General features: G+C 41.0%; 1 protein-coding gene across 5 annotated transcripts in view; it reads left to right on the top strand.

The window, feature by feature from the left end:
• KCNC1 (potassium voltage-gated channel subfamily C member 1) overlaps positions 1 to 25681 on the top strand; it is a 301678-nt gene that overhangs the window by 200980 nt on the left and 75017 nt on the right. Inside the window, exons 3-4 of one of the 5 annotated variants that reach the window (XM_075326555.1) lie at positions 6256 to 6444; positions 18864 to 19672. The exons of 1 other annotated variant lie outside the window; for it this stretch is intronic. In XM_075326555.1, the coding sequence (XP_075182670.1) occupies positions 6256 to 6444; positions 18864 to 18898 (224 nt within the window). In that variant the 3' untranslated portion in view covers positions 18899 to 19672. 3 more of the 5 variants (XM_075326554.1, XM_075326553.1, XM_075326557.1) reach the window with 3 other exon arrangements.

Genomic DNA, 25681 nt, shown 5'->3' with positions numbered 1-25681 from the left:
GAGCAATGGGCGTTTCCATTGCTAATGCTCTGCCTATTTAATCCCTTGTCTGATAGCAGGCTATGCCGGATGTCAGTTGTTCTTTGTTCACCAGCCTGCTTCATTCTGCTCCAGACCACATCTACCCCAGATAAGTGCTTGGCTCTTTATTTGTTGTTTGGTTCTTTTTGTTCTTATCTGAGCTTGTCATTTGCTGTGGTTGATTTCAGTTTATTTGCATGCAGGGATCTTCCCTCTCAGTTGCTTAGCTGGGAAGATCCCTGCAGCTATGTTTGGAGTATTGCTCCTATTAGTCCATGTGTTTGTTGCTTCTTAAATTTGTAATTCTTCCTGCTTTCTGTTCATTGGTATGACAAGAGCACCTGGTATAGGACGGAGTTCAGATCCAGCGATCTGAGGGCTTTTTGTACTATTAGGTTCTTGGATTTTTGTAGGGTTTTTCTCTGGCCACCATCAGTCCCTTTCCTATCCTGTCCTATTTAGTTAGTGGGGGCCTCACCTTTGCTAATCCTATCATCTATCTGTGTATTGTGTTTTCCTATATCACCGCAGTCTTTGAATGTGGGGGGCTTGCTATTCTTTATCTATTTTCTGAGGCAGAGAGTTATTCATCTTTCCTTCCTTTAGGATAGCTAGTTCTCCGGCTGGGTTTGTGGTGCACAGGATGTTAGTTCACCCCTCGGCTTCTTCTAGTGTTGATGGTTAGTAAGGGGATGGCGGCCAGATTAGTTGCCAATGCTCTTGTCACCTTTTACCAATGATTTATGGTGGTCTTCCATGGTTCCGGATCATAACAGTCCCCTTTATTTTTTTCACAATGTTGTGTTAAAGGATAAGGCAGTTATAGTTAACATCCTGCAAAATAATGGTTTTTTTTTAAACAAAAATCCAGTAGCGCCTGTCTGTTACACATTTCTTACTGTAGGTCACATCAACAAACGTTTTACTTTCCAAGCTATGTTTCCTGAAAAAAAATTAACCTCTTTAGTGAAAAACTTTATCAGTTTCTTATTGGATACTTTTCTGCAATCATCACTGATCTTGGTCACCTTACTAAAGAGGCTATTTTATCCTCTTTTGATGTTAACTGTTTATATACGTCTATTGGAAAAAAAAGGAAAAAACAGCACCCAGTGATTGCTTGGTACTTTTGCAGCACGGAATGAATGCCAATGCTCATATGCATCTATACCTCATGACAAATGTCAAATAACTGCTGAACTACTTTTACAGAAATCACAATTTTAGCCAGCCATGACACAAATTTGTATGGATTTTTTTTACTCTATCTCTCACTGACAATGTATTTTTATTTCAATCGCTTATCTACCTCCAGACACAAGGAACAAATAATAATAATAATATTTATTCACTTACTTTATTACTTACTTTATTAACCCTAATTTTATTAACCCTTACTTACTTTATTACTTACTTAGTACATCTCAAAAATTTAGAATATCATCAAAAAGTTAATTTATTTTAGTAATTCAATACAAAAAGGGAAACGCATTTATTATATAGTCATTACACACAGAGTGATCTATTCCTATATATTATAGAGTGATTACACACTGAGGGATCTATTTCACATGTTTATTATATATTATATAGAGTCATTATACACAGATGGATCTATTTCACGTATTTTATTTCTGTTCATCTTGATGATTATGGCTTACAGCCAATGAAAACCCAAAAGTCATTATTTCAGAAAATTACAATATAATATAAGACCAACTGAAAAAAATGATGTTACACTGAAAAATGTTGGCCTACTGAAAAGTCTTTACAGTAAGTGACTCAATACGTGGTCGGGGTTCCTTTTGCATGAATTCCTGCATCAATGTGGTGTGGCATGGAGGGGATCAGGCTGTGGCACTGTCAAGGAGAAATTCCATAATTTTCAGGAAATCTCCTTCTTAACAGTGAATGTCTGCTGTAATCTCGAATTGAAGGTCGCTGAGATATTCAGACCACACAATATATCTGGTATGAATTCCTTCTCAGCGAATGTCCACGTCACAAGCTTTATTTTTACAAGCCTTTTATAGAACAGTAATGGGTTAATCTCTTATTAAAATTTCTAAGTATACCATTGGCTATATTAAAGCATATGCAGAAAGCCTGTGACATTTATCCATTTTTTTTGGGACTTCCCCTCCAGCCTTTTCCATTGCTCCCAGCGCTATTGTCACATAGCTCTGGAGTGCCTTATCCTCAATCCACCATAGCTCGAGGGACCCTTGTCTCATGATGTCAGCTGCTGACCTTGGTGTACACATACTTGCTTTCCTGATATGCAGCAGTAATCAGAAAATAGGCTCTCTTCTTACTCATATAAAAATAAAGTTTGGTTATAGAAAAGCATATAGAAAAAAAAATAATATATATATACAGTGCCTGAAAGTAGTATTCAACCCCCTGCAGATTTAGCAGGTTTACACATTCGGAATTAACTTGGCATTGTGACATTTGGACTATAGATCAGCCTAGAAGTGTGAAATGCACTGCAGCAAAAAAGAATGTTATTTCTTTTTTTTTTTTTTAAATTGTGAAAAGTTTATTCAGAGGGTCATTTATTATTCAACCCCTCAAACCACCAGAATTGTATTTGGTTCCCTTAAAGTATTAAGAAGTATTTCAGGCACAAAGAACAATGAGCTTCACATGTTTGGATTAATTATCTCTTTTTCCAGCCTTTTCTGACTAATTAAGACCCTCCCCAAACTTGTGAACAGCACTCATACATAGTCAACATGGGAAAGACAAAGGAGCATTCCAAGGCCATCAGAGACAAGATCGTAGAGGGTCACAAGGCTGTCAAGGGGTACAAAACCCTTTCCAAGGAGTTGGGCCTACCTGTCACCACTGTTGGGAGCATCATCCGGAAGCGGAAGGCTTATGGAACTACTGTTAGCCTTCCACGGCCTGGACAGCCTTTGAAAGTTTCCTCCCGTGCCGAGGCCAGGCTTGTCCAAAGAGTAAAGGCTAACCCAAGGACAACAAGGAAGGAGCTCCGGGAAGATCTCATGGCAGTGGGGACATTGGTTTCAGTCAATACCATAAGTAACGTACTCCACCGCAATGGTCTCCGTTCCAGACGAGCCCGTAAGGTACCTTTACTTTCAAAGCGTCATGTCAAGGCTTGTCTACAGTTTGCTCATGATCACTTGGAGGACTCTGAGACAGACTGGTTCAAGGTTCTCTGGTCTGATGAGACCAAGATCGAGATCTTTGGTGCCAACCACACACGTGACGTTTGGAGACTGGATGGCACTGCATGCGACCCCAAGAATACCATCCCTACAATCAAGCATGGTGGTGGCAGCATCATGCTGTGGAGCTGTTTCTCAGCCAAGGGGCCTGGCCATCTGGTCCGCATACATGGGAAGATGGATAGCACGGCCTACTGGAGATTTTGGCCAAGAACCTCCGCTCCTCCATCAAGGATCTTAAGATGGGTCGTCATTTCATCTTCCAGCAAGACAACGACCCAAAGCACACAGCCAAGAAAACCAAGGCCTGGTTCAAGAGGGAAAAAATCAAGGTGTTGCAGTGGCCTAGTCAGTCTCCTGACCTTAACCCAATTGAAAACTTGTGGAAGGAGCTCAAGATTAAAGTTCACATGAAACACCCAAAGAACCTAGATAACTCGGAGAAGATCTGCATGGAGGAGTGGGCCAAGATAACTCCAGAGACCTGTGCCGGCCTGATCAGGTCTTATAAAAGACGATTATTAGCTGTAATTGCAAACAAGGGTTATTCCACAAAATATTAAACCTAGGGGTTGAATAATAATTGACCCACACTTTTATGTTGAAAATGTATTAAAATTTAACTGAGCAACATAACTTGTTGGTTTGTAAGATTTATGCATCTGTTAATAAATCCTGCCCTTGTTTGAAGTTTGTAGGCTCTAACTTATTTGCATCTTATCAAACCTGCTAAATCTGCAGGGGGTTGAATACTACTTGTAGGCACTGTATATATATATATATATATATATAGATATATATATAGATATATATATCTATATATATATCTATATATATATATATATATATATATATTCTCACAGTAAAAAGCATATAGAAAAATATTTTTTGTATTCTCACAGCACTGCTGAGGTGTTATGGAAGCCCAGGTTGCTTTGATATCAGCCTTCAGCTCGTCTGCATTTTTGGGTCTGGTGTCTCTCAGAGATCCTCTGGGGTTTAGGTCAGGTGAGTTTGCTGGCCAATTAAGAACAGTAATACTGTGGTTAGTAAACCAGGTATTGGTACTTTTGACAGTGTGGACAGGTGCCAAGTCCTGCTGGAAAATGAAAATTCCATCTCCAAAAATCTTGTTGGCAGAGGGAAGCATGAAGTGCTGTAAAATTTCTTGGTAGATGGCTGTGCTGACTTTGGTCTTGATAAAACACAGTGGCACTACGCCAGCAGATTACTTGAGTCCCCAAACTATCACTGATTGTGGAAACTTCACACTAGCACTAGACCCCATGCAGCTTGGATTGTGTCCTCTCTACTCTTCCTCCAGACTCTGGGACCGTGATTTCCAAATTAAATGCAAAATTTACTTTCATCTGAAATAAACACCTTGGACACTGACCAGCAGTCCAGTTCTTTTTCTCCTTGTCCCAGGTAAGACGCTTCTTTCCATTGGTCATGAATGGCTTGACACAAGGAATGTGACACTTGTAGTCCATGTCCTGGAAACGTCTGTGTGTGGTGGCTCTTGAAGCACTGATTCCAGCAGCGTCCACTCCTTGTGACTCTCCCCCAAATTTTTTAGTGGCCCTTTCTTAACAATCCTATCAAGGCTGCGATTATGCCGGTTGCTTGTGCACCCTTTTCTACCAAACTTTTTCCTTCCACTCAACTTTCCATTAATATGCTTGGATACAGCACTCTGTGAACAGCGAGCTTCTTTAGCAATGACCTTTTGTGGCTTACCCTCCTTATGGAGTGTGTCAATGACTGCCTTCTGGGCATCTGTCAAGTCAGCAGTCTTCCCCATGATTGTGTATCCTACTGAACCAGACCAAAGGACCATTTTAAATGCTTAGGAAGCCTTTGCAGGTGTTTTTTTGGTAATTCTTATTTTCTGAGAACTTTTGGGTTTTCATGGGCTGTAAGCCATAATCATCAACATTAACAGAAATAAACACGTGAAATTGATCCCTCTGTGTATAATGACTCTATATAATACAGTATATGCATTTCACCACACTCCTCCTCATTACAGAGATGCACATCACCTGATTTACTTAATTGGTAGTTGGCTGTCAAGCCTATACAGCTTGGAGTAGGACATGTATAAAATGTATCATGGGATCAAAATACTCATTTGCCTAATAATTCTACACACAGTGTATACAGTATATATTTAGCTGCAGCAACTCAAGTCTAATATGACCATACTAAAATTGAGCAAATAACGTTTAGTGAATTATGCAATTGAACATCATAACCATTTTGTTTAGTTATAGTGAGGAGACTTGAATTTACCCATAATTGTTCATGTTTTTGGAGTTTCTAATGGATAACTGAAACTATGTGTAGAAAAAAATCCTTAAGGGAATCTGTCAGCAGGTTTTTGCCATGAAAACTGAAGCCAGCATGCTGCAAGAGTTGAGACACAAAATTCAGGCATGCCTGTTTTTTACAGTCCGATCTGTTGTTTTTTGTTTTTTTTTTTGCTATGTTTGTTTAAGCAACAGGACACTTATCATTACACCACTAGAAACTCATAGAGAAGTCCAATATGCCCCCTCCTGTGATTGACACCTTACTGTCAATGTACAACCTCTATAAAGAGCCTGAGGTGCGTGGGAACAGCTCCCTGGGCTCAGTTACATGACTAAACCTAAAAGTTTAGATTGTGTCAGAATGGCTGCAGCTAGTAATCTAAGTGATACACTGTTGGATTCAAGGACTCTTTGCCTACATGATGCTGCTCTCAGATGAAGTAGTAAAAAGCTGCTGACAGGTTCCCTTTAAAATATTCAGATTCTAACATCCTAATGATCTTATCACAAATTTGTGAGATAAAAAAAATGAGTAACATTTCCCCCTGCAAAAAAAAGCAAAACTGCATAGTATACTAAATCAAATGAAGCATAATGTTTAATGGTCTGTTTAGTTGCATCTAAAGGTTTCTGAATGTGATTGGATTTTATTTGCACTGGCATGCTACAATGAGCTCCACATCCTAATATTGTGTACAATGGCCTCTTTATTATATTTGAAGATTCCAAACTGAATGGAGATGTGGCCAAAGCGGCATTGGCAAATGAAGACTGTCCTCACATAGACCAGACAATAACGCCCGATGAGGGCCTGTCCTTTACACAGTCTAGCACTCGGGAGAAAGGTGGACCCTACTTTCTCCTTTCACCCGAGGAATATCCAAGCCCACCAGACGGAGGAGTAAGAAAGGGTATGTAGATGAGCTTTCTAAGAGAAACGTACATGCACAAGTGGCCAAGGATTATGCAGTGTCAGTAGAGACAAAGGATATAGACAATGTATTTTACTATCACTTCAAGTCTTCCATTGTCCAAATGTTAGTGAGCCATGCAGGACTGACTTGAAGATGATGCACTCATAAGCCCAGACCTAACCCACTATGTGGCTTTGCATAGTCCAATACTTCATTGGCCCCATTGTACCCAGTCGGAAACATCATGTGAAACTATAAAGATTAGAAAAAGGCAGGGTGGTTCATAATGCAGAAATCATTAAAGGTGTATTCTAGGGAGATAAAAAAAATGATTTTATTGTCCCTGCCCTCATAAACTATAAAGATGAGAAGCACAATGTTGGAGCTGCTCTCTTCTGCTCCCCCTTCGCCCTGGGATGTTAGATAACACATAAGGGGCATGCCCTGCTCCATGCTGTTAGTATCAGCCAGCCCCCTGATAATAGCTACTTCTGTTCTGTCCAGAGCAGGGGGCATTGCTACCCTTCATGTTCTCATACTGCAGGGAAGCAGCTATTATCAGGGGGCTGGCTGATACTAATGGAGTGGAGAAGGCCATGCCTCCTGATGAGGAAGGTAACATCCCAGCGGGGAGGGGGAGCAGAAAAGAGCAGCTCCAACATCACACTGAATTACAGGGACAGGAACAGCACTGTGCATGAAGAATTTATTTTTTATCTCACTGGAGTACCCTTTAATAAAGTAGTAATGGTGAGGGCTGTTAAGGCATATAGTAGTACAGAAAAAAGAGGATGTCCAGCTCTTCAGGCTCATGATTAAGGGTGAGTGTTTTCACCTGAAACGCGTAGTGCTGGTCATGTCATTCTCTGTGTCTGCATGATGAAATAAAGACGTGATTCTTTGTCTGAAGAGCTGGACATCCTCTTTTTTCTGCATTTCATTGGGCTGTGGCAGTGCCTGTCCATGCTCCAGGACGGAATTGGGATTGAGCCTTATACGGTGAGCTGATTCATACAAATTGGATATAGTAGTACGCTCATCTTGGAGGGGTGTGCAAATACTAGGCACAACCCTGTTGCAAAGCCAGATATTAAATGAATCAGCTGAAGTTTTCCTAAGGGTTTAATGTTTAAAAACTAAAATATAGGGGGTAATATAAATGCTGCTGAGTAAGACAGACAGGAAGATAATGTAAACAATAAGAATTTACTAAATGAATTCAGGACTGCGTGTTTCAACATTGGATGTTTTCCTCAGGCTAGGCATATAAGCAGCACAACAGACAGTTTAAATAGGCAATTAAGGAGGGAAAATGGTTAAACACTGACATCATGGGATCAAGGGTCAGTGCAAAACAAAGCAAGATAAAGGTAAAAGTACATAATGCATAATATTAGCACATGGTGGTGTGCAGCATAAGATATTAACATCCAATGTTAAAATGAGAGCACTAGAATAGGGTTAGACACTGACATCATGGGATCAGTACAAATCTAATATATAAAGCTGTGTGTATGTACAGTGTGTGTGTGTGTGTGTGTGTGTGTGTGTGTGTGTCGACTAAAGGAATCCACACCATCGCCTTTACAATCACGAAATTTTGCACAGACACCCCATGTGACTCAGGGAACGTTATAGACATTATTTGGATGGGAAAATTTAACCCTGTGCTTTACAGTTACTCTCCAAAAAACCTGCCTCCATTAAAGTCAATGGAGCTGCGAGCTATTAGGTTATTAATAGCAGCTGTGAGTGGTTGCTATAGGAACAAAATAAATTGTTATTATAAGAAGCTTATGTGTGAGGTAAGAAGCTGTCGATGGGGAGACGGATAGAGAGAGACAGGAAGAGCCAGAGAGAGACAGACAGTCAAAGAGATAAGCAGAGGCACACAGACAGGGAAAGAGGCAGACAGAGGGAAAGAGACAGAGACAAGGAAAGAGACAGGGAAAGAGACAGAGATGGGTAAAGAGACAGGGAAAGAGACAGAGACAGATGAGGAAAGAGACAGATGAGGAAAGAGACAGATGAGAAAAGAGACAGGCGGGGAAAGAGACAGATGGGGAAAGAGACAGACGGGGAAAGAGACAGAGACAAGGAAAGAGACAGAGAAAGAGACAGACAAGTAAAGAGACAGGGAAAGAGACAGGGAAAGAGACAGGGAAAGAGACAGCCAAGTAAAGAGACAGGGAAAGAGACAGACACAGATGGGGAAAGAGACAGACCTGGAACGAGACAGACCTGGAACGAGACAGACCTGGAACGAGACAGACCTGGAATGAGACAGACCTGGAACGAGACAGACCTGGAACGAGATGGGGAAAGAGACTGACAGAGAGAGACAGACAGACAGACACAGAGATAGAGACAGACAGACACAGAGAGAGAGAGACAGACAGAGACTGATACAGAGACAGACAGACTGATACAGACAGAGACAGACACACAAAGACAGACAGAGACAGGTAGACAGAGACTGGGAGAGAGACAGAGAGACAGTTACTATCCCGGGCAATACATGGGTATTACAGCTAGTCTAATATATAAAGCTGAGTGTTTGTATGTGTGTGTGTGTATGTCCGCTAAAGGAATTCGCACCGTCGCATGTACAATCACGACATTTTGCATAGACACCACATTTGACTCATGGAACATCATGGAACATGTTGTCAGGGGAAATTTTAACCCTGCACTTTACAGTTATTCACCAAGAAACCCAGAAACATGCCCCCTTTAAAGTCAATGGAGCTGGGAGCCACAATGCAGCCAGAACTTCAGAATGTTGGTATGTCACAATGCGCAGCCACGCCCTTGAATGGAATGTTGGCGTGTCACAATGCAGCCACGGAAAAGAGAGAGACAGACTGTGACAGACACACAGACAGACAGGGAAAAAGACAGATAGGGAAAAAGACAGACAGGGAAAGAGGCAGACAGACACAGATAGAAACAGACAGACAAAAAGACAGACACAGGGAAACAAACAGACAGGGAAAGAGAGGGAAAGAGACAGACAGGGAAAGAGAGGGAAAGAGACAGACAGGGAAAGAGATAGAGAGACAGACAGGGAAAAAGAGAGAGAAAGACAGGAAAAGAGATAGACAGACAGATAAAAAAAATAGAGACAGAGAGAGAGACGGAGAGAGACAGAGACTGGGAGAGAGACAGAGAGACATTTACTATTCCGGGCAACACTGGGTACTACAGCTAGTAAGTAGATAAAATCAAGTAAAAAATATATGATAATGCCAAACAACATAGTAAATTACACAAACTAGCAATAATATGGTAAAACTTTAGTGTTAAAAAGGAAACACTAAAAGCAGGGTTGCTGGGACTTGTAGTACCACACAACTTGACATGAGGATACCGAACACTAAAAAAATTCTAAGTGAAAAATAAATTGATTAGAAAAAAATAAGCTATATATATATATATATATATATATATATATATATATACTAAGATAAAGTTCTGGGACTTGTCATCCTACATGGATTTAACGATACAAAGAGCTAGAACAGAGACTGATAACAATCGTATACTTTAAAATATAATGCACTATTAATGATGGATAAAACTGAATGTTAAAATAGAAACACTTAGGGCAAGTGCTGGGATTTGTAGTGCTACAATGACAGACATGGTGACAAAAATATTGTGGTTGATATTTTTGTTATGACATTTTAATCTATACGATTGTATTCATCAGTCTCTGATCTAGATATTTCTTTCTTTCTGTCCATCATTGGCTACGTAGTGCCACAAGTCCCGACATTTCATCGTAGCAGATTCATTTCAATTACACTGGTCAACACAAAAAAATAATCAGCAAAGGTAATACAGTATGTCTGTTTTATGGAGTTTGATGTGCTGATTCCAAAAATATGCTTAGTTTTGCTGTATCACATAAAGTTTCTGAGATAGAAGTATTTTTGTTATTACATTATTTCTGCATTTTCAATGTATGTGGTTTTTCCTATGTTATTTCCATTTCTTTGCTTGTCTTTTTTAATAGTGAATTTTCTTACAGGGACAACATCAGTAAAGATTTTAGTGAGTTTTATGGGAAGAAGTATTGACAGTGCAGTCAACCAATGACTGTTTTGTCAAACTGAAGGGCTTTTCTACAAAGAACAAACATAACATTAATTACCTTGAACTTGAATCTGGGATTAGGCCAGTTCCACATCATGGGACCTTGCGAGTTCCTGTACCACTGTTGTCCAGATTGGATGAAAATGAAGTAGAATATGAAGACTATGGAGCTGAAGCTACTGGCGAAGACATGGAGACCTCAAGTCAAAATGAGTCTGTACCTGATGGAGCAGCCAGAATGCTTTACTCAGCATGAATTACATGATCTCATCATAGGCCTTTCATTGTCACAAGATCAAGCTGAACTTATTGCATCTAGGTTGAAACAGAACAATCTTCTTCATGATGATGTCAAAGTGTGTTATTGCTGAAACAGAAGTAACGCATTAACACAATTTTTCAAAGTTGATGGACCAATGGTGCACTGTAACAATGTGAATGGCCTCTTTGAAGAACTGAATCAAGAGTATTTTGTTGCAGATTGGCGATTGTTTATTGACTCATCCCAGAGAAGTGTGAAAGCCGTGTTACTTCTCAATGGAAATATGAAGCCATCAATCCCTATTGCTCACTCATGTCATCTAAAGGAAAGTGATGAAAATCTGTCAGTTGTTTTGAATGCTATATAATATAAGCATCATAAATGGAATATGTGTGGAGATGTGAAAGTGATTGGTCTGCTAATGGGAATGCAAGGAGGTTTCACATATATTGTTGCTTCTTGTGTTTATGGGACAGTAGAAATACAGTAGAGCATTGTGTTCATCGTGACTGGGGACAGAGAAACATCTATGCTCCAAATAGAGACAATGTTCAGCATAATCCTTTATTTTCACCAACAAAAATCTTTCTTCCTCCACTACATATAAAGTTGGGATTGATTAAAAACTTTGTGAAAGCCAAAGACAAATTCACAAGGGTTCCAGTACATTTCACAGAAACTCTCCAGCATTTCATCAGCAAAACTGAAGGAAGGGGTATGTGTTGGTCCTCAGATCAGAGAGCTTATGAGAGATAATGTGTTTGAAGGAACTCTAAATGAAAAGGGATTGAGATCTTGGAAAAGCTTCAAGTGGATCTGTGAGAATTTCTTGGGAAAAAATAAAACTCCAGAATAAGTTGAAGGTGTTAAAGAACTGCTAAATGCATCCCAGTGTCTTGGATGTTGCTGTCTCTGCACTTTCTGCATCACATTTAGATTTCTTCCATCAGAATCTTGGGGATGTAAGCGATGAACAAGGCGAGCGGTTTTCCCAGGACATTACAGTAATGGAACACGAATGACTCAATGATGGCAGATTACTGTTGGATGTTTTATAGGGACAACCATGAAAAATCGTATCAAACACTGTCTAATGTCAGCACTTTTAATTTCTGCTCATATTTTGGTTTCTATTTTCCATGTGAAATTATTTTGTTTCAATAAAAACTGTTTTGTAAGGTGAAGCATTTTATTTTGAAATGTAGATCACTGTTTTCTTAATGTCACCAGTCTATTTCCTATACCTTATAATAATGATGCTGCCCCATGGAAACTATACGTGCTAAAGAAAACCTAAATACATTTCTGAAATCAGGACAAATGATGATTCAGAAAAGTACAGTCACCTGTGATGACTACAAAAAATATTTTTTGGAGACCTGTGTTATTTAGCCTATTTTTTCCAATCAATATTACATAATATTTTTCACTTCAATTTTTTTTAGTGATCGTTATCCTCACCACCATGTCTGCTAATTTTGGTACTACAAGTCCCACCACATTTCCCTGCTTTTAGGGTTTTTCTTTTTAACATTTAAGTTTTACCTTATTATTCCTAGTTTATATAATTTACTAAGATGTTTGGTATTATCAATTATATAATTTTAGTTTGTCTAATTTACTTATTTTCTTCTTACTCTTAACACTATGATTTCAGTGCGTAACCCTCCCTTAGTGCTCTCTTTTTAACATTGGATTTTCATATTACTATATTTCCTTTTTTATATTGCACACTATTTATCTACTCTCTAAAACTCTTTGTTTTAGAGAGTAGATAAATGGTTTTCAATTGATCCTCTAGATTATAAAATTGAAATTGGTTTACGATATATTGCACACTACCATATGTTAACATTATAAATTACAGCGGGTGAAATAAGTATTGAATACTTCCCCAATTTACTAAATAAATCTATTTCTAATGCTGCTATTGTCCTGAAGTTCTCTCCAGATGTTGGGAAAACCCATCCAAGCTACACAGGCAAATAAATCAAATCTTAAATGTCCATAAATAATGTGTGATAATGAGAAATGACACAGGAAAAAGTATTGAATACGCGTACTGAAATGTATTTAATACTTGGGACATTCTCCTTTTGTTGGTGATGAAGCTTCCAGACGACTCCTGTATGGAGACACTAGTCGCCGGCATTGCTCAAGTTGATTTCGGTCCATTCTTCCACACACACACATACTTTTCACACCCTGCAGGTCCCGGTTCCTTCAATGAATTCTGAGCTTTAGTTCTTTTCATACATTTTCTATTGGATTCAGCTGCGGCAATTGGCTCTGCTGTTCCAGCGGATTTATTTTGTCTGAAACCAGTTGAGCGTTTTCTTGGCTGTGTGTTTGGGATCATTGTCTTGCTGAAGTGTCTGTCTTCGTTTCATCATCATCATCATCATCATCATCATCATCATCATCATCCTGATAGATCTTAGTAGATTTTTATCAAGATTGTCTCAATAAATTTGTCCATTCATCATTCCTTCAATTATATGAAGTTTGCCAGTACCATATGATGAAAAACAGCCCCATACCATGATGTTCCCACCTCCAACTTCATTGTTCTATGGTGTTTTGGGGGTGCTTTGCCTTTTGGCCTCCAAACATGATGTGTATTATGGCATCCAAAGAGTTAAATTTAGGTCCCGTATAATCAGACTATATTCTTTCAGTATTTCATAGGCTTGTCTAAATGTTGCTGAGCTAACTTTAAATGCTCTTGAACATGCTTTTTGTTCAGCAATGGAGTCTTGCATGGTGAGCTTGCATACAGTGCATACGTGGTCATAATTATTAGTACCCCTTGTTTAATGAAAGAAAGACCCACAATGCTTACAGAAATAACTTGATTCTTAACAATATAATAATAAATAACAAAAATCTATGGAAATTAACAAATGAAAGTCAGACATTGCTCTTCTGATTCCACAGAATAAAAAAAAATACAACTCATGAAAGAGGCCTGGACAGAAATGATGGTACCCCTGAAAATAATGTGACAAAAGGGACATGTTAAATCATGGTGTGTCCACTGATTAGCATCACATGTGTCTACAATCTTGTAATCAGTCAGTAGGCCTGTATTTAGGGCTACAGATAATCACTGTGCTGTTTTGTGACATGGTGTGTACCACACCCAATATGGACCAGATTAAGCAAAGGAAAGAGTTGTCTCAGGAGATTAGAAAGAAAATTATAGACAAGCATTTTAAAGGTAAGGGTTATAAGACCATCTCCAAGCAGATTGATGTTCCTGTGATTACAGTTGCACATATTATTCAAAAATGTAAAATCCATGGGACTGTAGCCAACCTCCTTGGACATGGACAAAGGAGGAAAATTGATGACAAATCAAAAAGATGGATAATATGAATGGTAGCAAAAGAGCCCAGAAAAACTTCTAGCAAGATTAAAGGTGAACTTCAAGCTCAAGGAACATCAGTGTCAGATCGCACCATCCATCGTTGTTTGAGCCAAAGTGGACTTCATGTTAAATGACCAAGGAGGACACCATTGTTGAAAAAAATCATAAAAAAGCCAGACTGTAATTTGCTAAACTACATGTTGAGAAGCCACATAGCTTCTGGGAGAATGTCCTATGGACAGATGAGACAAAATGGAACTTTTTAGTAAGGCACATGAGCTCTATGTTCACAGATGGAAAAATGAAGCATACAAAGAAAATAATACTGTCCCTACTGTGAAACAAGGGGGTGGCTCGGTTATATTCTGGGGCTGTTTTGCTGCATCTGGCACAGGGGGAATCTGTGCAGAGTACAATGAAATCTCAAGACTATCAAAAGATTTTAGAGAGAAATGTGTTGCCCAGTGTCAGAAAGTTTGGTCTAAGTTGCAGGGCATGGGTCTTGCAACAGGATAATGACCAAAAACACAGGTAAAAACACACAAGCATGGCTAAGAGGAAAACATTTGACTATTCTGAAGTGGCCTTCTATGAGCCTGTGATGGTATGATATTGTGGGTTATGTACCATTTTGTGTGAGTTCATGTTTTGGGCGTGGTGGTCTGTCTATTCGATATATTGTTTGTCCTGTTAAGTCAATCCATCCAAACTCTTTGTTTACCTGGGGGATTATCCATTCTGGCTGAGAAAGACAAGAGGGAAGGAGTAAGATTGATCCTCTGAAGGAAAAGCTAAAACCCCAGAGAGACTGTGAGAAGCCTAAATTTCCCTGGAAAAGGACTGCTGGATAGTGACTCATCCCCTGGAAATATATGTCATTACTGGCCTTTTTTACCCTCTGTGTGGTGGATTATGTTATGGATCTTCGGTATTGCCTGGAATAAATGTTTTTTTTTGGATTGTTCAACCATCTCTCGCTCTGTTGATTGTGTGATATCGGAGAAGGACCCCGTGACAACTGGTGACAGTGGTGGGATCAACAGAGCGCAGCCCAATGGAGAACCACCCACAGAGTGAATAGAGAAACTGGACTGCATCCAGTCTACAGGAGAGAGCCAGAGATCTGGGCCTGAGCTACCGGGGACTGAGTAAAGAAGCCTTAATTAATCTACGGATATGTGCTAGCCATACCACCTCCTCCCAGATGTCTAACAGACAAGCGCTGGAGACAGGGATGCCTGCCCCAAAAAGCCAGTGGTTGGTGTGGTTCGAAGAAGAGATGACAGTTCTGGGCCCAGGTGTATATCAAGAGTATAAGGAGGAGGCAGCTCACCAAGCACAGCGGAGACTAGAAGCAATGGAGTTTAGCAAAGGGTGTAATATGAGTTGGAGTGTAAACTCAGTGATCCGGGAGTCTGTACAGATTACTCAGGCAGACCTCAAGCCATTTGATGAGGCTTCCAGAGATGCCGAAGGGTTCTTCAAGGACTTTGAGCAGCAGTGTGCCATCATGGAGGTGCCACACTCTGTCTGGATGCCTTTTTTAGTGGGACTCCTTAACGGAAGCCTGGCAGAGGCTTATCGCACCATTGACTCACAGCAGACAACTGTAGCAGTTTGCTCTTGAGGAGTGGGCCAAAATACCTATCGAGAGGTGCAGAAGTCTCATTGACAGTTACAGGAATCATTTGATTGCATTGATTACCTCAAAAGGTTGTGCAACAAAATATTAGGTTAACCTTTTGTCAGGCTGCATAATTTTGCCAAAATTTCTCGACCCCTTATCTCGGAAGGGGGTGGAGATATTTTATTGAAATTTGGCCAATATATTCTGGACCAAAACTGCTGAGATGTCACAAAATTTCAGCCCTCTACGGCTTTTCCAAAAAAAAAAATTATTGCAATTTAAAAAGGGAATAGTTACAATTGTGCCTATTCAGCCGGACGAAGGTTAAGGGTACCATCATTTCTGTCCAGGCTGATTTCATGAGTATGTATTTCATATATCCGTATGTTTTGCAACAGTATGGTTGCAAAAGTCTTGAGACAGCTCACTGGTTTTACCCATCATGAGATGTTTCTTGCGTAGCACCTTGGTAATGAGATACTTTTTATAGGCATCAGTTGATCTAACTGATATTATTATTCACTAAGTGCTTTTTAATACTTATTGATGTCTGATGACTGTCAAGGGTTTTTAGCTCCTCTTTTTCTTTGTGTTTAATACCTTTTCCCTGTGTTATTTCATATTATTACAAATCACTAAATGTATGGACATTTATGGTTTGATTTCTTTGCCTGTTTAGATTACTTGGGTTGTTACCATTATCTGGTGAGAAATTCATGTCAATGTTACCTTTAGAAATATAGTTACTTAAAAAATTGGTGATATGTCCAATACTTATTTCACTCACAGTATGTGCTTTTACCTTCAGCTTATTTGTTTATTTGCACTGACCCTTGACACTAGGATTTGAGTTTGTAATAATTTTCCATTTTTTTGTCTATTTAAAGTCGGACTGTTATATTGCTAACATACATACCTAGTCTGAGGAAGTCATCTATCTAAGGTTGAAACACATATCCCTGTATTCATAAATTCTTCTAAAGGGATTACCTGCCGGTCATCATACTCAACAGTGCTTATATCACCCCCTTTATTATTTTAATTTGTAAACTATTTATCTGAGAAATCATATAGCCCCATTATGCTCAGTTTGATACTTCATATGGCTCCAATGTGCCCAGTCCAATACTTCATGTGTCTTCCCAGTCTGATTGTTCATGTGATCCCAACGTGCTTAGTCCAATAGTTCATGTGGTTCCAGTGTGCCCTCTCCGTTAGATGATGTGGGTCCAACATGTCCAGTCCTATAGTTGGTGTGACTCCTGTATGCCCAGTCCAATGCTTAATATGGCTACAATGTGCCTAGTCTGATAGATTCAATGACTCCTATGTGCCAAGTCCAATAGTTCTAGTGACCCCAGTGTGTCCAATCCAATAGTTCCAGTGGGCATAGTGTACCCAGTTCTATTGTTCCAGTGGATCCATTGTGCCTAGTCTACTAGTTCTAGTGGCTGGGAGGCTTCTCTCTGATCCGAGTACTGGTTCTGTGTAGACTTGTGACTTTAATATATGACATCTAAGGCCTTTGTCTCTTCACACTGTTCATTAGTGTTGATCGGGTTCTTTAATATTCAGGGCAGATTTCTGCTGCACATACTGTACATGTATGTAGACACATAATAATTGAGATAATTGCTGATCATCTCCAGTGTCTGCTACATTACTTCCAACGTGTAGAAACAAGCTTGTAAAAAAAAACCATGTAAGTCTGCTTAGAAAAAAATTTTTTGACACTGCTTGCCCATCAGACATATGTGAAGAGCATCGTTATTGTTGTCATAATCTGATTACATTGTCTGCCAACTTGTTCTCTCTGCATGTGTAAAAGACAGAAAATGGCTGCATGCTATGTGTATAGATGCAAGAAGTGGGTGGTATCACTATGGCAACAGTAGGAATTGATGTGAATGTGCAAATACAGCACTCCATTCCTAAATTCCTTTTCTGAGTCTGCTCATGCTACGTAGACCACAGGTAACAGCTACAAATGTCAATTATTGGAATTCTTTCTGAACCATGTGGTGGTGTGAGCTTTGCCGAGCACACGACGAGTGGAGCATGAAGACTGCCTGCTATGTGTACAATGCAAGTAGTAATCAGAGCTCTACGATGCTATTTACAAATGGTATTTCCGAAAATATGCCGGAAATTATACCAATGCATGCAAAAGGAAAAATCAGCTGTTAGGTGCACAAGGATAAGTTAAAGTAAGAACAGACGCTGTAGTGTGTGCAATGATTTTGTATTCTCTGTGATCTCTCATCTTGTCATCTCTCCATAGTTTGGCTCTGCTGGATTTTGTTGCCAAGTGATACAACTCTCAGCATGTAACAGTGCATGGGATTCCCACTGAAATGGCTACACTTTTGACGTCATTCTTAGTCCATTCAACTTTATGATCCACTGCTGTACTTTACATTTCATCTTCCAAATGAAAGTTGTTAAAGTTGTAGCAGTCATTCCTAAGTAGAGCGGCCTCCAGTGTGTGCACATCGCCGCTCACTCGTCTCCCATTCATCTTGTAGCATGGATCAGTAGCAGAGAATGGTCTAACAAGCTTTGTAATCATTTCCTTTGCTATGCTCCCGTTTCCCACAGTAGCACCATGGTGCCACTGATAAGCTTGAAAGATGAAGGAAGTGGGCAGCACACTATTCTGGCAGTCCTTATGCTGCTTGATCTTGGTATATAGGAAAACTACATAGAGTAGTGTCTTGCTACTTGATGCTTTTCTCTTGGCTAAAATTGGATCTCACTGGCTGCTGTCTTATTATGGAAAAGCATGGAGACAAAGGAAGAATAAGTATTTCTGAGGATACAATTTGAGCCATTAGATCCTTTCAAGAGTCTGCGCAAGTAAGATCATTTGATGCATGGGCTCCTATTAAAGCAGAAAGCAATATTCAGCTGCATGGAAATACTAAGTTCCATTGGAGAAGAAAATGGCTGCCTCTGCATGTAGCTCTTCTACTTTTTTCTTTGATCCTTATAAAATGATCAACAAGCTTGAATTCTAAAAAGACTGGAGGAGTTTTAAGTCTTCATTGTATTCTTTACAGGCATGTTTTTGCAAAGAGCATCGTGTCACTGCTAGATATGCAAATAGAGGCAGCCATGGTGGCGTGGGCTGATGTGCTGGAAAGAAGCGTCTCATTGTGGTCACCTGGAGTAGACCTCTACATGTGGACAAACATATCGACATCAGGCAACGGAACGTCTCCACAGCACCTGATGCCAAAATGTAAAACTTTACAGCAAACTACTTCTTTAGTTATTTAGCATGAATTGCATGATGTAAAAAGCAAAGACACAGAGAATTCAGTTCAGAGGTAAAATGCATTTATTTATTTTATAAATATTATGTAGCAAAATGTAAACATTTTAATCTGTACATTCATTGCTCGGGGATGACTTTTTGTGTGTAGACTAACAGCTTGCAACAAGAAGTGCACTCTGACAACCATCGGTCACATTGACCATATCCACACACTGTATAACATCGATCTATGGCATCTACAACTTTGACTTGCGTAAAGTCGGATTTTTCTCTTTTCATTGGCATGCTTGTGACCACGAAGCCTGTACCTGCTCTGATAACACATGGCCTACAATGACTGTCCATGAGAGATCTCTTGTTTGTTATTAGTATATATATGAAACAAGGTGGTAATCCCTAAATCATCAAAATGGATATCAAACATAAAGCGTGGTATTTTAATGCTGGGACTTGCAGTATGAAATCAGGAAACATTTGTCAAAGTATGAACTGACCTGAATTGTATGCAAAATTCTACATTTTCAGCAAAGATGCATGCAAATGTTATGCAAAAACAGTCTTGCATGAAATAAATTTTGTATTGAAATTTCACCTGCCTGCTGTATAGAAAACTATGTTGGAGAAAGACACTAATGGTCAGTTACACAATTTAGCAAGGTGTTTTTTATATCATGTTACGTGCTGCAGGTTTCATTCTGTGAAATGTTATAAAATGAGAAGAATTATAACGAAACTGATGAGAGCAACAAGGCTGGAATCAACTGTCGCCGCGAGAAAGAAGCAGAAGAGGCCTTCAAACTATATCAGGATAAGTGCACCGTGCATTAAGACTATGCTGTCACAAACACAACAAAATAACCCTCTTTGCACGATATGTGATGTTTAAGTAAAAAGAAAAGCCACATATAAGTTGTGTATTTTGGGTTATAATTACATGAGTACACTGCTTTTAATATGCATGATAGGCTCACCATCACTAAGGATTGCACTGCGTATGATGTCTGTGATAAGCTCATCAGTAATCAGGAGTGCACTATGTCATGCCTATGCAAAACTTACCATTACTGAAGCATGCACTGCAAGTGATATCTGTGGTAAGCTCATAATCATTGAGGAGTGCACTGCATTTGATGTCTAGGATATTCTCACCATTACAGAAGAGTGCACGTCATGGGATGTTTATGGTAAGCTCACCATTTTGGAGAGTGCACTATGTTGGAAGTGTATGATAAGCTCACCACTACTTAGATGTACACTGTGTGTGATGTCCAAAATAGGATCACCAATATTGAGAAGTATACTGGATGTGATGTATTTGATGAGCTAACCAAAACTGAGGTATGTACAGCATCTGTAGTCTGCTTTAAGCTCACAATTATTGAAAAGTTCACTGCATGGGATTTTTAGGATAATATCATCATTGCTAAAGACTGTACTGCATGTGATGTCTAAAATGATCTCACTATTACTCAGGAGTGCACTGCGAGTGGTGTCTAAAATTATCTCACTTATTCTCAGGAGTGGACTGCGAGTGGTGTCTAAAATGATCTCACTTGTTCTCAGGAGTGGACTGCGAGTGGTGTCTAAAAATGATCTCACTTGTTCTCAGGAGTGGACTGTGAGTGGTGTCTAAAATGATCTCACTTGTTCTCAGGAGTGGACTGTGAGTGGTGTCTAAAATGATCTCACTTGTACTCAGGAGTGGACTGCGAGTGGTGTCTAAAAATGATCTCACTTGTTCTCAGGAGTGGACTGCGAGTGGTGTCTAAAATGATCTCACGTGTTCTCAGGAGTGGACTGTGAGTGGTGTCTAAAATGATCTCACTTGTTCTCAGGAGTGAACTGCGAGTGGTGTCTAAAAATGATCTCACTTGTTCTCAGGAGTGGACTGCGAGTGGTGTCTAAAATGATCTCACTTGTTTTCAGGGGTGGACTGCAAGTGGTGTCTAAAATGATCTCACTTTTACTCAGGAGTGCACTGTGAGTGGTGTCTAAAATGATCTCACTTGTTCTCAGGAGTGGATTGCGAGTGGTGTCTAAAATGATCTCACTTGTTCTTAGGAGTGGACAGCGAGTGGTGTCTAAAAATGATCTCACTTGTTCTCAGGAGTGGACTGCGAGTGGTGTCTAAAATGATCTCACTTGTTCTTAGGAGTGGACTGTGAGTGGTGTCTAAAAATGATCTCACTTGTTCTCAGGAGTGGACTGCGAGTGGTGTCTAAAATGATCTCACGTGTTCTTAGGAGTGAACTGCGAGTGGTGTCTAAAAATGATCTCACTTGTTCTCAGGAGTGGACTGCGAGTGGTGTCTAAAATGATCTCACTTGTTCTTAGGAGTGAACTGCGAGTGGTGTCTAAAAATGATCTCACTTGTTCTCAGGAGTGGACTGCGAGTGGTGTCTAAAATGATCTCACTTGTTCTCAGGAGAGGACTGTGAGGGGTGTCTAAAATGATCTCACTTGTTTTCAGGAGTGCACTGCGAGTGGTGTCTAAAATGATCTCACTTGTTCTCAGGAGTGGACTGTGAGTGGTGTCTAAAATGATCTCACTTTTACTCAGGAGTGCACTGCCAATGTTGTCTAAAATGATCTCACTTGTTCTCAGGAGTGGACTGTGAGTGGTGTCTAAAATGATCTCACTTTTACTCAGGAGTGCACTGCGAGTGGTGTCTAAAATGATCTCACTTTTTCACAGGAGTGGACTGCGAGTGGTGTCTAAAATGATCTCACTTGTTCTCAGGAGTGGACTGTGAGTGGTGTCTAAAATGATCTCACTTGTTTTCAGGGGTGGACTGCGAGTGGTGTATAAAATGATCTCACTTTTACTCAGGAGTGCACTGTGAGTGATGTCTAAAATGATCTCACTTTTTCTCAGGAGTGGACTGCGAGTGGTGTCTAAAATGATCTCACTTGTTCTCAGGAGTGGACTGTGAGTGGTGTCTAAAATGATCTCACTTGTTCTCAGGAGTGAACTGCGAGTGGTGTCTAAAATGATCTCACTTGTTCTCAGGAGTGGACTGCGAGTGGTGTCTAAAATGATCTCACTTGTTCTTAGGAGTGAACTGCGAGTGGTGTCTAAAAATGATCTCACTTGTTCTCAGGAGTGGACTGCGAGTGGTGTCTAAAATGATCTCACTTGTTCTCAGGAGTGCACTGTGAGGGGTGTCTAAAATGATCTCACTTGTTCTCAGGAGTGGACTGCGAGTGGTGTCTAAAATGATCTCACTTGTTCTTAGGAGTGGACAGCGAGTGGTGTCTAAAAATTATCTCACTTGTTCTCAGGAGTGGACTGCGAGTGGTGTCTAAAATGATCTCACGTGTTCTCAGGAGTGGACTGTGAGTGGTGTCTAAAATGATCTCACTTGTTCTCAGGAGTGAACTGCGAGTGGTGTCTAAAAATGATCTCACTTGTTCTCAGGAGTGGACTGCGAGTGGTGTCTAAAATGATCTCACTTGTTTTCAGGGGTGGACTGCAAGTGGTGTCTAAAATGATCTCACTTTTACTCAGGAGTGCACTGTGAGTGGTGTCTAAAATGATCTCACTTGTTCTCAGGAGTGGACTGCGAGTGGTGTCTAAAATGATCTTGTTACGGTTGCTGCGAGCACTGGAGACTATGTCCAGATTTCTTGCTACTGCACATGTGCGAGCGCTGGAGACTAAGTCCAGATTTCTTGCTACTGCACATGTGCGAGCGCTGGAGACTAAGTCCAGATTTCTTGCTACTGCACATGTGCGAGCGCCGGAGACTAAGTCCAATCTTGGAGCCATTGCACATGTGCGGGTGACATCATCGCTGACACGAGGTCACATGTCTCTGACACCTTCTATGCCGATTGGTCGCTGGTCATGTGCTTGTGACGTCTTGCTCGGTGATAGGCCAGCATGACGTCACTCCTGTCGTTCTGGAAGCGGATTGGCTCTGGTGTCCTCCATCTTGGATGAGGCACAGAGTCTATATAAGACCCTGACACACGCCGCATGGTGCTCAGTCCTCTTGGTTCATGCATATGAGTAGACGCTCTGTGCGCGTTCCTCTAGGCATTCCTCTGTCTATGCTAGGTGAGCGCTACCGGCAGGGTAGCGTTCTTATACCTTACAGCTTCGGCTGCTGTCCGTATCCTTACCTCTTAGGGGAGCGGACATAGGCAGGTGCCTGAGGCACATGGTCTGGCTGGGCCTTGTGATTGTACTCGTAGGTGGACGTTGCCGCTAGGGTAACGTTCCTTATACTGCGTCTGGCAGTTGTTCGTATCCTCGCACACTAGGGGAGCGAACAGAGGTAGGAGCTTTGTGCGGCTTACGCTGCTGTTCGTCTCTTTTGCACCACTAGAAGAGCGGACCTAGGCAGGTGCCATATCTAGTGGTTCGTGTCCTCGCACACTAGTGGAGCGAACGCAGGTAGGAGCTTTGTGCGGCTTACGCTGCTGTTCGTCTCTTTTGCACCACTAGAAGAGCGGACCTAGGTAGGTGCCATTTCGCACACATTGCTTTTGTCTCTGTGATTATTAACAGAGATCATTCCACACACCCTCCAAGTAAGGGAGGAATTGCTTTACTTTCTTATTATATCCTTCTGTGAGTTAACAGAGGTATTGCACTCTGCCATAGTCTGCAGCAAAGTCTTTGCACGGTGGACCCTGACTGTCTGATACTCCTTTCGGTTATTATCAGACAGCCCCCCGTAACATTAGGACTGAGCCAAGGGTCTGGCAGTTATGGCAGAATATCAGCAGTTACACCGTTACATACAAGTACTTGAGTCACGGCTCAAGAGTATAGAGGATAAACCTCAGACCATGGTGACATCTGCACATGATCCTCGACTTGCTCTACCAAACAGATATTCTGGCGATGCCAGATCATGTCGTGGTTTCATTAGTCAGTGTCAGATACACCTAGAGGTTAACTCTTCTCGCTTCTCTACGGAGAGGTCCAGAGTAGGCTTTATCATCTCCTTACTTCAGGACAAAGCCTTAGAATGGGCGACTCCCCTATGGGAGCGCTCTGATGTGGTTACTCTGAGACATCAAGACTTTCTTGATGCTCTTAAGGCGGTATTCATGGGTCCGCAGGTTACCCATGATGCGGCCCTGAGACTGTTAGATCTATCTCAGGGTTCGTTATCCACTAGTTCTTATGCCATTGCTTTTAGAACTCTGGTGGCAGAACTAGATTGGCCAGAGAAGGTGTTGATTCCTATCTTCTGGAGAGGGTTGGCTGGCTATGTCAAGGATGCCCTTGCTACTCGTGAAGTCCCTGCTTCTCTGGAGGACTTGATCACAGTAGCAACGAGGATCGATGTACGCCATAAGGAACGTAGACTCAAGGTCTCTTCCTCACGCCCTAAGCATCGGGCTATTCCAGTTGTTGAGGGTCCACTACCATCTTCCTCAGCATCTGAAACATCTCCCACTCCTATGGAGTTAGGTCATACGTTCTCCAGACTACGCAAGTCTGGTCCTCCTATATGTTACGTATGTCGTCAGGCTGGGCACTATGCCAACAAGTGTCCTAGTCGTCAGGGAAACTCCCTGGCCTAGTAACCATTAGAGGGGGGTTACTAGAGACGTCTTCTGCACCCTCTAAGTGTTGTATCCCAGGTCAGCTCTCGTTATCTGAGAATACATGGCCTATTATGGCTTTTGTGGATTCCGGAGCTGACGGGATTTTTGTGTCCTCAGGATTTGTAAAGGGACACAATATTCCCTCTATCATGTTAGAGGCGCCTATTCCTGTCCGTGTTGTTAATGGAACTATGTTGTCTGACTCCATTACATTGAGGACAGTTCCCTTGCGCCTTTCCCTGTCTCAGGGTCACATAGAGGAGATTTCTTTTCTTGTTTTGCCTGAGGGTATAGACGACGTCCTTCTGGGTCTTCCATGGCTTCGGACTCATGCTCCTCACATTGACTGGGAGTCTGACAGCATTATTAGTTGGGGTTCGAAATGTCAGTCCCGATGTCTTCCCTTACCACCTAAGGTCGTTGCAGTTGCATCAACTGATCTCTCTCCCATACCTACACCCTATTTGGATTTCGCTGACGTGTTCTCCAAACAGGGTGCTGAGGTTCTTCCACCCCATAGGCCGTATGACTGTGCCATAGACCTTATCCCAGGTTCGGTTCCACCTAAAGGCAGGGTTTACCCCCTGTCGATACCTGAGTCGGAGGCCATGTCGACCTATATAAGAGAGAGCTTAGAGAAGGGGTTCATTCGTAAGTCTGTCTCTCCCGCGGGAGCTGGGTTTTTCTTTGTTCGGAAGAAAGAGGGTGATTTGCGTCCCTGCATAGATTACAGGGGTCTCAACGCAATCACAATAAAGAACAAATACCCATTACCTTTAATTTCGGAGCTCTTTGACAGACTGAGAGGAGCTCAAGTTTTTACGAAGTTGGATCTGCGGGGTGCGTATAACTTGGTACGAATTCGAAAGGGTGACGAATGGAAGACCGCTTTTAACACCCGAGACGGTCACTATGAATACCTCGTCATGCCTTTTGGGTTATGTAATACACCCGCAGTATTTCAGGACTTCGTAAATGATGTGTTCAGGGATTTACTGTTATCCTCAGTAGTGGTGTATCTGGACGACATCCTGA

Source organism: Anomaloglossus baeobatrachus, chromosome 10, assembly GCF_048569485.1.
Source record: "Anomaloglossus baeobatrachus isolate aAnoBae1 chromosome 10, aAnoBae1.hap1, whole genome shotgun sequence".
NCBI lineage: Eukaryota > Metazoa > Chordata > Amphibia > Anura > Aromobatidae > Anomaloglossus > Anomaloglossus baeobatrachus.
The sequence above is the reverse complement of the archived record's forward strand: the minus strand, read 5'-3'. Positions and strand labels throughout refer to the sequence as shown.